Source organism: Olea europaea, chromosome 10 (genome assembly GCF_002742605.1).
Source record: "Olea europaea var. sylvestris chromosome 10, O_europaea_v1, whole genome shotgun sequence".
Lineage (NCBI taxonomy): Eukaryota > Viridiplantae > Streptophyta > Magnoliopsida > Lamiales > Oleaceae > Olea > Olea europaea.
The window spans coordinates 1,171,079-1,184,405 of NC_036246.1; the positions used below are offsets into that span (position 1 = coordinate 1,171,079).

Consider the following 13,327-nt stretch of genomic DNA (forward strand, 5'->3'; position numbering starts at 1 on the left):
TTGATAAACATATTTTTACCTTGTAAATGAAAGAAAAAAATGAGGAAAAGAAATTACCTTCCCCGACACCATAAGCCTCTCCCTTGCACACACTCTATCAGCCTCTCGTAGAACTTCACATCACCTTTCATTCGGGCAAGGAGCCATTGTTGGTACGAAGGTTGTCTGGAGCTTTAGGATTGGAGCTGTTCATGGTGGCAATGGTAATGGCTATTACCGTATATGATTTCTTTCTTTTCTTTTATAATTTTTGGGTTAAGAAATGTAGAAAAAGGGACACGTATATTTGAACTCATACATAGGCATTTTACCCCGTAAAAAACATTTGTACCTAGTTTTTAGTCCGAGGACTTCCTCGACTATTAATCTGAAAAAAAATAAGTGAAAAAACTTCCAATGCATAGAGACTCACGACAATGTAAATTTATCTTAGAACTGATGCACACATAACTTCAACAATAAACATCATATCAATCCACAAGTTCTTAAGAAAAGACACCAGCAGAATAAAACATCGATAGAACCAAAATAAAAATAAATAAGGAGCATTTATTTATCCTTTTTCACCATATTTAGCAGGACACGCAATTCTAGAGTCCTTTAAGCAGAAGATTTGGCAAGCACTCCAGCTTCAGTTAGCAGCGGGACAAGATTTCCATCCTTGTGCATAGCAGTTGTTGCTGCAAAAGCATGCAATAAAATACAAACAGTAAGAAGGATTACCAACCAAACATATGGTTGTCCAGTCATATTTACAAGGATTACAATAATACCGTCACAGCCACCAATATGCTTCCCACTAATAAAGACATTCGGAACAGTGCGTAGTCCAGTCAATTCAGCCAATGCAGATTGTATCTCACTTCCATCACCTTCATAGTTACGAAACAAAAGTGCATTCGCTCAGCAAAACTTAAAATCACATAACATTATTTGCAAATATGATAATGATTGAAAAAATGCAAAAGCAAAGAAGCAAGCTGAACACATAACGACTAAAAATGAATTTTCACATACCCAAATAATTGTACCTACACCGCAAGAGTATTTTAATCAGCGAAAAATCATAAGTTTTACCACAGTCTCTGATGCGGACATCCATTTACTATTTATTTTCTTCCATTTACTATTTATTTTCTTTTTGGACTATTAGTTATATTTTATTTGGACTATTGTTTATGTTTTCGTTATTGGGCTTGTTTAGTGGGTTTGGCCCAAGCCCTTCTCTTTAGGGTTTGTGTTCTGCTATTTATTTCTATTTTGTTTCTCATTTGAGACAGTTGATGATGAATTAGAATTGAAATATTTTTGGTGGCTTGCAGCCGTTTTCTCCCTCCCCTCTCTTCCCCTGGTTTCTTCTCCTCTTCTCCCTTCTCTCTGTTTCTCCTCCTCGTTCCTTCTTCTTTCTTTCTTATTCATCCTACATCAAATTTGGTATCAGAGCCAAAACTTGGATAATTTTTCATCCACAATCCAAAACTTTCTTCCTATCCTCTTTCCAAAAACTTGTGAAACAGCACAAACAAAAAAAATTGTTATGAGGCAGCAGTTTTCTTGTTCAATTTTCTTTCTAGTTGATTAGGCAAAAAAAAAAAAAAAAACAAAAAAAAAAAAGTTACTTTCTTATTCGAAAATCATTAAAAAGAGATTTTTTGGACAAAATAAATTTTGGAATAGTGATTTTTTAAAGAATATGTGGTTGAAAATGAATTTTAGAAAAAAAATTAAAAAAGAGTTTTTTTTTTTTTTTTTTTTAGACAAACAGACGCTAATGTTCGGGGTATTATTTTAAAAGTAGCACATGTTATATAGATGTTGATTATCATTTCAAAATGCAATCGAAGTGTAATTTTACCTTTGATAGCTCCTACAAGATAGTAACTTGTCTGAGGATACAAATTTTACAATTTGAAGTGAAAAAAAGGAAAAAAAAAAGTGAAAAAAAAAGAAAAAAAGAAAAGAAAAAAAAAAAGAGAGAAGAAACGTCTTTTCTATTATTTACAGGTACATTTTTTATTCTGGTTGATCTAGCTTGACTACTTCGACGAACGAAAGGGAAGTTCTTGCTTTTATTTATTGTTGGTTTATATTACTGTTTCATTCTGAAATTGTATCAATTAAATTTTTGTGCTGCTGATCTATTTTTATCTAAACTCACGTAATTGGATCCTTTGACCTCGTTAAATCTCACTTTAACCTGCTTATTTTACGTGATTAGATTTTGATTAGTATTTGACCATTGTTTTATTATTTTACATATACCAGCAGTACTAGCTTGTTGTATATAATTTTAGTCCCAAAATTTAGATTTAAAAAAATAATAATAAAAAAATAGCTCAAATTTTCATTTTCCATTACTTGCACTTTTTGTTTGTTGATCTCTCTATTGCATGTCATTAAGTTGCTATTACAGTGCAGGTAGTTACATATTGGTCATCTTGTCACTTCTAGCTCTAGTACCTTAAACATGAACCCCTCACAATTCGATGCACTCACTCGACAAATAGCGGCTATTCAAACTCAACTGACTGCTACTCTTGAAGAAAGTAAGACCATATCTATTAATTTGAAAAATTTTAAACACATCCCTCATTCGATTGATGTTGATAATTCTAAGGTGTCCCATAATAGACAACATCGTCGACAAGGTAATCAAAAATACTTTCGACCCGATCGTAAGGATAGGAATAGGAATAGGAATAGGAATAGGGATCAGATTCGTGAGCGAGAACGAGATAATTTTGAAATTCTTACCCAATGGAATGCCCTTAAACAAGGAAATCAATTAGTGACTGAGTATATTGCGCAATTTGAGGAATTTCGAACCAAATGTCATTTAATTGAGGATGAGAGTATGACTTTGAGTAGGTTTAGCTAAGGTCTGAGAAATGATCTTAAGCGCGAGCTGTTCCTTCGAGGTGTCACTACTCTTGATCACGCTTACTCTTTAGCTCGAGATTATGAGTTGATTATTAGTACTCCATATGAAAAGCGTGGTCATCGTCACTCACCCATCTCATTAGCGTTGCCTCATCATAAGTCTATCATAAAACCGTCTCCGTCTAATGTTCCTCCTATTTGGAAAAATAATTGTAAAGGTCGTGATAGTACAAAATCTTCTTTTCCATATAGAAAGCATATTGACAATCATCCTTCGGTGTCATTGGCTCCAATTCCTCCAGTTAAGTCCCTTCTAGGGCCTCCCTCGTCTAATGTTCCTCCAATTTTGAAAAATAAAGGTAAAATCCTTGATAATCATCATTTGGCTTCATTGGCTCCACCTCCTCCCGTTAAGTCCCTTCTAGGACCTCCCCCTTCTAATGGTTCTCCAATCTTGAAAAATCAGGGTAGAATTTTTGAAACTCCAAGGTCTTCTTCTCACTTGTTGTGCGTCAACTGTAAAGACTTTGGTCACATTTCTTCTAAATGTCCTAATCGAACCTTAGTCATGAAAGAACGAAAGAATGTAATAGAGGAGCCGTTAGAAGATCTAGTCTATGAACCTAAACTTGAAGATTTTGATGACTTGGATGATAGTGCGGACACTTCCTTAGGTGGAATCCAGACTCTTCTCGAGACTTTGGATACTATATCCCTTATCTCTGACAATTCTCGATCACATGTTATATGTCATACCCTTACCCAAGTTAAAGAACTTGATGATGTCACCAATCACCCTTGGAAAATCCAATTGCCTGTGGTTAACACTAAGGCAAAATTATCCACCACTGACCAACCTCAAATTGATGGTCAAAACAAAAGTGTTAACCAAAATCCTGACAATTTATTACAGTCTCTAGTCCAGAAAAATCTTGGGAATTGGGACTTGATCCCTCCAATTGTTCAAATTGCATATAACGATCATGTGAACTGGTCTTTAGGTCTAAAACCCTTTGAAATTATTCTTGGTTGTGAACCTTTGAAATCTCTAGACCTTATTCTCATGCACCCACATGCTTGTGTGTCTCTGTCAATTGAGGTAGTTGTATCACATTTTCATAGCTTGCATATTGAGATCGATAAACAATTTGAAGCAAGTAAAGCATTATATAAACCTCAAGTTGATTGGCATAAACAATACTTTGAATTTAATATTGGGGATTATGTTATATTGCAAGCGTGTAATGCTGGTCTTTTTAAAATTTCAAAGCATGTTGGTCAAAATGCCTATGTCAATGACCTTTTATCACATTACGACCACCACCCTATTTTATTTGTTACGGACTTCGATGCTTACAATGGCTATTTTAGCCCCTCTGATGACCCGTTTCTACTCCCACATGAGAATTCCCACATTGAATCTTTTGCCATGTCTGCTTCAATCCCACCTATCACAGCACACAAAAATAAAATTGGTGTTATTTTGGATGAACAGCTTGTGTTGACTAATAATAGAGAGATTCAATGCTTTCTTGTTTGTTGGATGGATCGACTTGATTCTGACGGTACATGGATTCCCAAAGAGAGACTTCAGCGGCGTAAGCCAAATTTATTGGAGCTTTATAAGAGTCAGCAAAATTCTCCCTCGCCTAAGTTATCTTGGTCAGCTCATGTTTTTGCGGGTAATTTGCAATTGGCATCGTCATCATTTGTGGAATTTCGATATTTGGTTCGTCAGAAAGATCGTCCCCCATGGCATGACTTGGAGCCTTTAACATCAGATTCATTGCAACATTTTGATTTATCCACTCGACGGGGTTGAGTTTTTTTCCCACCCCGGGAGAGTTGATGCGGACATCCATTTACTATTTATTTTCTTCCATTTACTATTTATTTTCTTTTTGGACTATTAGTTATATTTTATTTGGACTATTGTTTATGTTTTCGTTATTGGGCTTGTTTAGTGGGTTTGGCCCAAGCCCTTCTCTTTAGGGTTTGTGTTCTGCTATTTATTTCTATTTTGTTTCTCATTTGAGACAGTTGATGATGAATTAGAATTGAAATATTTTTGGTGGCTTGCAGCCGTTTTCTCCCTCCCCTCTCTTCCCCTGGTTTCTTCTCCTCTTCTCCCTTCTCTCTGTTTCTCCTCCTCGTTCCTTCTTCTTTCTTTCTTATTCATCCTACATCAGTCTCACAGCATTTTGCATTCACGAATCATGAATTACAAGTTCAGATATATTTTTACTAGAGCCAGATCACCTTTACAACAATATCATTTTTTCAACAGTGCTCAATAAATAGGATAAGTTGAGTATAGTTTGAGTTGGTCAAGTACTACCCACTTATCCAACAATCTTTTCTATCTATTTATAAACGCATCATAAACAAGCACTAAGTAATTTCGGATATCCAGCATCCATGAAATGGCCCAATGGTACCTATTCGAACCAATAATTCATCTTTATAAAATATTTTTCGCATGTAATATTGGTGATGAGTGCCCTCTTTTGCTATCCAATCACCTAAAAGCTTAAAGTGGTGCTTTGATTGAAGAAAAGAGTGATGCTATTTTTCTCCACCGGCGATAATCAACATATGATGTGGCAAAAAGCGTCTCATATTCGTACATTTAATTGACCTTATCATTTTATAGCACATCATGTTTCACATAGACTAAAGATAATTTCTAATAGAGATAAATAGCATCATTCTACAGAAAAAAGGGAAAACATGCCTCCAAAGAGCCAGGGCGGTCAAAGGTTGGCTATACTATACTAAGTTCACAAGCGATAAGGAAAAAATAACAATTTATTATTAATCAACCTGATGTTAACTACTTATAAATTAATTATCACATCCTCCTTTACGCTTTCCACTTGACAAACCATTGATACAATTTTCCAACAACTACAATACATAATAGCAGACAGAAATTGACAAGGCCACAAATTCATTTATGTATGTTGGAAAAAAATGAGTTGAGTGGTTAACTTTGGTACAAATTTTGGGTGGGACCTGGTTGGTTATTTTGAAAGTTCAATATTGATTTTTGTTCTTCTCCGTCAGAACATCGAAATCATGTATTTATTTGCCAAAATTGATGTTCAGATGAATGAGAAATTGGAGCTCAAAGTGTGCCTATTGAAATAAGTTTATGTTGTTGGAGGGAAATCATTCAAGGTTGTCCTACAGGAAAATTATGAAAGCAAATATGACCTTAAATAGGATTGCACTTGGAATGATGTGATCATGTGTAGCATAAAAGCTCTCTCTACGTGTGAGCAGGGGGGGGGGAATCAAACATAGATAAGCTTCGGACGTGAAAATTGGCCCTTTAGATGAACCTACGTTTGAATTCCAAAACTGCCGAAACTCCAATATTCATTGTATTATATACGAGTTAATGACATTCATGGTGTTGAGCCTATATATATGCAACCCGATTTCTACTATTCCACACAAGAAGAGGAAAAAGAAGAAAATACACAGCACACACTTTCTGCATAATTTTATAGAACACAGTTTCCACATAAAGTTTCTTACGGTATACAGTCCCTTCTGTTCGGAATTATTTTGGTGATACTGTTCAGACACAAGTTTTTTTTTGAAACACACGAAAATAATAAAAATAAAATAAAATGAAATGAAATTTATCGTTATACTGAAAAAAGGGGAAGAATGAAATATAATTAAATTTCTATCTTATCTAATTAGATTTTGATAAAAAAAGAAGAAGTATATCGATATTAGATGGGGATGGTAGTTCTTTTTGATTGAATAAAACAAAGATAAAGTATAATATTTGTTTTATGATGCACATCAAATAAATTTTTGGTTTATCAATTACTCTAGCCTACACCTATATATAGGCATGATGGAAGAGTTTTACATATACAAATCCAAATATTCATTTATGATAGAGAGAGGGGGAGAGAGAAAGTAGTGTTGGAAATCTAAAAGTTTGCATACATCATTGTCAATCAATACACTTTCATCAAGGCAGAGAGTTTGAAAAAATAATTTGGACACAAGTAATTATATTTCGTGCATTAATTCCTTTTACTTAGCAAGGTAAAATACTTTACATACAAGTGTTTTTGTTTCCCTATATTTTTATATTCAATTAAATATACATGGAATGTCAGTAGACATTCATTTGTTTTTTAAAGAGAAATAAAATCCCACGGGATTATAAGAGGACCTAAGATGGGTGTGTTACTTGGTCACCGATATACTCCATAAAATCAGAGTAGTATAAAATGTATAATTTTTATTGTTATATATTTGAATATGGAAACTGCACATAAGTTACTTGGTGTTTTTCAATACTCACCCTTAGAATTTTTACAAATTAATTTGGGTCGACTGGAACTGTAGCGAATTGGTGACGTGGACAGTCAAGGGAATCCAATGAAAAAGAAAAATAAAATATTAGTTTGCTATTATGTCTCTAATTTTATTTGTTAGCTCTAATTGTTCAAAAGACCACTTGTTTAATTAGTCATAATCATTTGATTATGTTTAGATTTTTAGAAACTCAGATCTCGTATTTTAAATTGATGTTTGGGTTGAAAATAAAGAATTTCTTTTATTTGTATCGCCCTGGATTTATTAAGAGAAAAAATTGAATTTTTCATAAAATCCTAGTGTTTATGAAAATTTGGGGCGTTACATTTTCAACAGAGTAGTATTTGAGGTGCTCAAATTCTACAATTCCTCCATTGTATCTTGGGAGACAGGCGTTCGAATCAAACCTTAAGCACCTACGGTGAAAGGGCGAATCTGTTTTAAAAAAACTGTGTTTACACAGGCCTCGATTAAATTTTTTTCTTACTTTTGGCTAGTTAGTTTACTTATTCTGTTTTATTGAAATTTAATCTACTATATTTTTGCTAACTAGATTAATTTATTCAGTTTATTGTAGTTTAATCTGCTATATTTTAGGTAGTATCCAAGTTCACTGCATATACGGTATATGCAAAATCTATATGTGCAAATCCAGTATCTAAACTGCATATACAGTAAGCTGCTGCATATAAGATGTGCGTATCTCCTAACATTTAGTCCAACAATATGCACATAAATTATTGAAAAAATATGAACTATAAATCATAATCATATCAAATAATTTTTAAGGCAGCGTTGGAGCATCTGGATTGGATCTGTAGAAAGACCATTCAATATAAATGGATGTATCGCGCCACCACCGAGTAACGTTAATTGAATTATACTAACACTGAATAAGATTGAAAAATTGTCCACGGAGAAATCAAGACCAATATGTGAAAGATTTTGGCATGCACAAAAACTTCCAACTTCTAAAGTAAACAATCGTGAATATTAAAATCAATCCATGCGAACATGAAGAAAGAGAAAAAGATATAGACAGATCATACTCTCAGTGTCCAATTCAATAGCCTTGAAGGAAGCACCAATCTCCGTCAACAATTTCTTCACGCTCACGCAGAACGGACAGTATGACTTGCTGTCATACAAATTAAAAAAAAAAAAAAAAAGGATTCACCCACTTTATCAATCAAAACCTCACTCCAAACAACGCATTCACAAGCCCTAAATCAATTTTGCGTGTGTGCAATAAAGATACAATTAATACCTGAAGACGACGACGGGGTTGGTAGCTATAATTTCCTTAGCCTTGGGTAGTGCCATTACTCAATCTTCGCCGATTAATTCTCGAGACCTAAAGCAGAACAGGAAATGCACAGAAGACTTTGGGAAAGCTGGAGATATTTAAATCGAACGCCGTCTAAATAATTGAAGCCTGGTCCACGTTCCGGATTTTAGAAGTCGGCCGGCCCTTATTATTCGCACTTGAATGGACCAAGCCTCATTATATTTACTAAACCCATTTAATTATTATAATTAAATGATGTTACGTAACTGTTTATTCGGTTGGTCCAATTAACATTATATTTGACATAGTATGCTAAATCTTCACGTATGCTAATAGTTATTTAAACGGTTGATTCTTTGTCACAACATTTTTAAAGGAGTTATTCTATGATTTTTTCTCATTTTATCCATATTATAATGAGTTTTTGTCTTTTTATCGTTGAAAGTCCGCAACTTGCCCACAATATGCGAGGTCAGTCAAACAAAAAAAGGGCCAAGTGGGGCCCATCAATAGTATAATCTCTTTTAAAAATGATAAACAAACAGAATTTAAGCATTAAAATGAAAAGGTAGAAGCTTTATATTTATCATGATTTGAGATATTTTGATTGAACGTGAACTTTCTTTTTCTTTGAAAATCACTTCTTATTTTGAAAATATTTAGTTGAGGTCAAAGTTCATTGCCCGATATTGATTTTGGAGTGTATTTAAATTTAGTGATTAAATAGTACACAAAAATCTATTAAAAATCTACTTAAACTATTATTGTTTTAGCAATTAAATCTAGAAGAAATTGATTTTCTTTTTACAAACCGTGTCAATTTTAAAGTGGTGTCTTATATTATATCGGGTCATCTATTTCATAAATACTTTAGTAAATAAAATAAGAATAATTTACTTGTACATAATTATCTACATATTGGTATACAAAGAAAGAGAGAAAAACAATTTGAAAGAGAGGGAAAAAAGGAAAAGAAAATCAGTTAAATTTTAATAAATACTCAAAAGGACAATTATCGTCTTGCCTTACTTGCAACAAGTCATGAAATTTGCAGTATTTTTGAATTCCGTAATCTTTCAAATTTAAAGAAGGAAAATATATATGTATATATATACGCATACATATCGCCTTTCTTAGACCATATCAAAGAAAAGTGTTTCATTTGTTAAAAGTTGCAAGTTATTTTAATTCAAATTTCTTAAATTCTTTCATTTAATTGTCCAAGCATAAAGAAATGCATTCAAAATAAAAGAATTGACTAAACATATATGCTTTTTTACGTGAAAAAAAAATTTTACATACTAAGAATATGCTCTGCAGGACTTTTGAAAAGTCAAAAGCTACTTTTAAACATATTTGAATAATTTTCAAAAAGTGACTTGTCGAAATAGAAAAGCTTTTATAAGAAGCTAGCCTAATGTTACTTTCTCAAGAAGTTCTTTTTTAAGATGCAGAAGTAAAAGCAAAAATCATGCGGCCCAAATGAGAATTTCAACTTGCCACCTAAAAGTTGTTTAGAACTCAGCGAGACATGCCCCCACGGGCATGGCGCAATGGTAAAGCGGGAGGGTTCTATACGGAGTATCGGATGTTCGAATCCCCGCGGCAGCTGGAAAGCAACATTTATGTTAGAAGACAGTTGTCATGTGGAGGTAAAATTATGGTGCGCTTTGTCGCCCCTCCGGAGGTCCTGTCCACACGTCGTAAAGGGAGGTCTACATGGAGGAGAACCGCTTCTTGAATGTCCAGCCAAAATATGTATAAGCTGTAATAATATCCGAATTTACCTGGGTGGTGAACCAGAGGAAAAGGCCGCCACTCTTTAAGATTAATCAGGAGAAGCTTGGACACCTGAGTTATCCAAAAAAAAAAAAAAAATCAACGAGACACTGTTAACTAATGTCATTGTTACTCATCAGTTTGTGCTTAACTGATAAAATACACAAATCAATTATTGATTGACAATAATTAGCAATGTTCAGAGTTTACTGTCCATAAGCTATCCAATACCCGACACCCGTGTTCTATTAGATATCCATGTGACAAACTTGAACAAAAAAACATAGTATCTTCACATTAAACTAGTGTTGTCCTGAAGCTTGGACTCGAGATTATGTGTAACAGCATCAATGAACTTTTCTGTGTTCAAGCAAAACTCCCTTGATACCCTGCATGTACACCAAAGGCCCTAGGAGCTCCAGATAAATGTAATTCGCACTTAAATAACTATAAGAAAGTTGAACAGGAATCTTGGCACTACAATTTCATAACCTGGTATCCTCCAATGAACCATATGCACAATTTTGAATGAGAGAAAGAAGTGAGAAATAATCCTTGAACATTGATTTTAAAATACATTCAAACTCCTCTTTCCAATAAAGAAATCTTATATCAAAACACTATGTATGAATCTCCAAAACAATAGCGAATAAAAGCTAGAAAGCCTTGACTAATTAAGGTGTCGAAAATTATCTAGTTATGTTGCAATTGGTATCGTAACATCAGCAGTCTCCCCGAACAATACATAGTTTTTCCTTTGGAGATCCCAAAGTAACAATTAAATATATAATTACAAAGGTTCAGATTGTGATGGTGACCATTTGTTGTCAAAGCATCAACAATTTTTCAAAAGATAAAAGACACTACTTGGGTCCATGAATCAAAATCGCAAGATCTTTGGTCATCTTCCCAGATTCTACTGTCTCAATGCACGCAACTTCAAGCTTGTGAGCAAAATCAAATAGTTTTTCATTTCTATCAAGTTTAGCCCTTATAAAGATGTTGATAGGCATCAAGATATGCTTAAATGCAAGCACATGAACTCAAGTTCATAAAAAGCATAAAACACTCGTGATAACCAATGAGATTAGAAAAAATGTGTTCCGAAGTAACCAAGGGTGTCGAAAAGAACTTTCCAACAACTGATTATTATGTTCATTTATTCCCTGGGTGCATAAATCTTTAATCATAGATTGTCTTAACTAAGAAGATAATATTATAAAGAAACAATCTCCACAAATGGACCACTTTTTAGATCCAAATAATTGTAGTAAATTGCTCATAGCATGGTGGTTCGGAAAATAAATCAAGTAGTTGTGTTATAGGAACAAAACTAACTTGTGTTCTAATCCTCTTGTCCAGGTAAATATAGGAGCAATGTTGTTTGTACTCGTTTCTTGTCCCTTCTGATGTAGCCAATAATGACGAGTAACAGTGCCATGAGCCGCCTCTGCTAATATTTTGCCATCACCCCACAACTTCAAACAGACAAGATGGACTGTATCAATATTACATGAACAAATACTTCAACTTAAAGAAAAATGCAATACTTACTAACACAGAAGTCACCAGGCTTAGAGAGCCAAATCCTGCACAGACATGTATTAAAAAAGACTTGCACTAGCATAATTAACTTACATGATTAGTTAAGATATTGCAAATCATATAGAAAAGTAGAGCCACATTAATCTATTTTTTATGTCTCGATTTTTACAGGCATTCACCTAGGGGAAGCATATATGTTTTAGAAAACAATGTGAATGGGCACATAAGGTGATATGCATCAAAGATATAAAGCCAACCATATTGAATATTCTTCAAGTTGCTCCTTCCACTTCTCTTCATATACCTTCTGAAATATATCCTTGAACCCGAAATAGTGAAATATTGATGTAAATGGTATTATATAGATACATTTGATTTTATTAATATGATAATAGTTGACCAAGCTTTTCCGAAACAAATAACCCGACATCATGCTTCTTAAGAATTGTATTCTTTGTGCTCAAGTAAAGAGGCCATTTTTTTTTTTTTTTTGCAAATGCCATTGCCATTGATGATTCTGCAAATGCTCGAGTAGATCGATAAATTTTTACAAAAATCCAGATGATGAGGCAAAAGACTGTAAAAAAGATTCAATTTGCAGGCGAGCTGTCTAAAGACAAACCTGATCAACATTATACATAGCAAGGGCAACGCTGGGTCCTTTAATGTAACACCCCCCAAATCTATATACCTAGATCTGGAAGTATTATTATTTCATTCTCTTTTTAAAATTATAAATGCGGAAAAGAATAAATTTTTTTTCTTTGACATAATAAATACCAATTACTTATTATTTTAAAATAATTTGTAGTCAACAAAACATAGAACAATTAAATCGAATTTTAAATTTAATTACAAAAACTAATGTGCACATACATATACTGGTACATATAATGTGCACACACTCATCTGGCTCACTCATTTCATATATAAAATGAAATTGAAACATTATTTTAATATTAATCAAATAAAATGTCATGATTGCTTTTGAATTCAAAATTAAGCAATTGAGTAAAATAATAATTAAAATTTCATACCCTACCACCATTCTCATTTTCTAGAATTCAAAATGCCAATTCATTCATGAATACGATGGAGCCGATTTTAACATGTAAGGCGGTGAAGAAAATAGGTAAAGTCTTATTTTCTAACTTAATGACAATTAATTGGCATAATTTATGAAAATAAATATTAAAACTCATGATATTTATACGCATATTGACAACATTATTCTAAAAGTATATAATAAAATAATTAAAAGAAACTAACCTCATTATTTATTGAGGAATCAGTAAATACATATTATATACTTTCTCCTTGCACTGTTCATGTTGTTCAAAGCCCGTTTTGATTTGGAGTTGGAAAGATGATTAGAACAATTTTCTTAACTACAATAAGATTATAGAAATGGAAAGAAAATGAGGGTTTTGAATGATTTAGGTTATAAGAGATAATGAATGGTTTTTCTTTTTCTTTTTTTCCAATAAT

General features: G+C 33.2%; 1 protein-coding gene across 1 annotated transcript; it reads right to left on the reverse strand.

Moving 5' to 3' along the window:
* Positions 1-382: 382 nt before the first annotated feature.
* On the reverse strand, positions 383-8,695 carry LOC111400793 (glutaredoxin). Its single transcript, XM_023028193.1, has 4 exons — positions 8,495-8,695; positions 8,277-8,365; positions 774-872; positions 383-680 (listed from the first exon to the last, which is right to left on the reverse strand). The coding sequence occupies exons 1-4, from the start codon at positions 8,548-8,550 to the stop codon at positions 601-603; spliced, it is 324 nt and encodes a 107-aa protein (XP_022883961.1). The 5' UTR covers positions 8,551-8,695; the 3' UTR covers positions 383-600.
* Positions 8,696-13,327: the final 4,632 nt, after the last annotated feature.

What these genes read in the sequence shown, in the direction of transcription:
- LOC111400793 (XM_023028193.1), bottom strand. Translation starts at nt 8,550, where the DNA reads ATGGCACTACCCAAGGCTAAGGAAATTATAGCTACCAACCCCGTCGTC. An exon ending in AACCCCGTCGTCGTCTTCAG is followed by an intron (nt 8,366 to 8,494) that starts GTATTAATTGTA and finishes TTTGTATGACAG; the next exon opens with CAAGTCATACTGTCCGTTCT. An exon ending in TATTGAATTGGACACTGAGA is followed by an intron (nt 873 to 8,276) that starts GTATGATCTGTC and finishes GTAACTATGAAG; the next exon opens with GTGATGGAAGTGAGATACAA.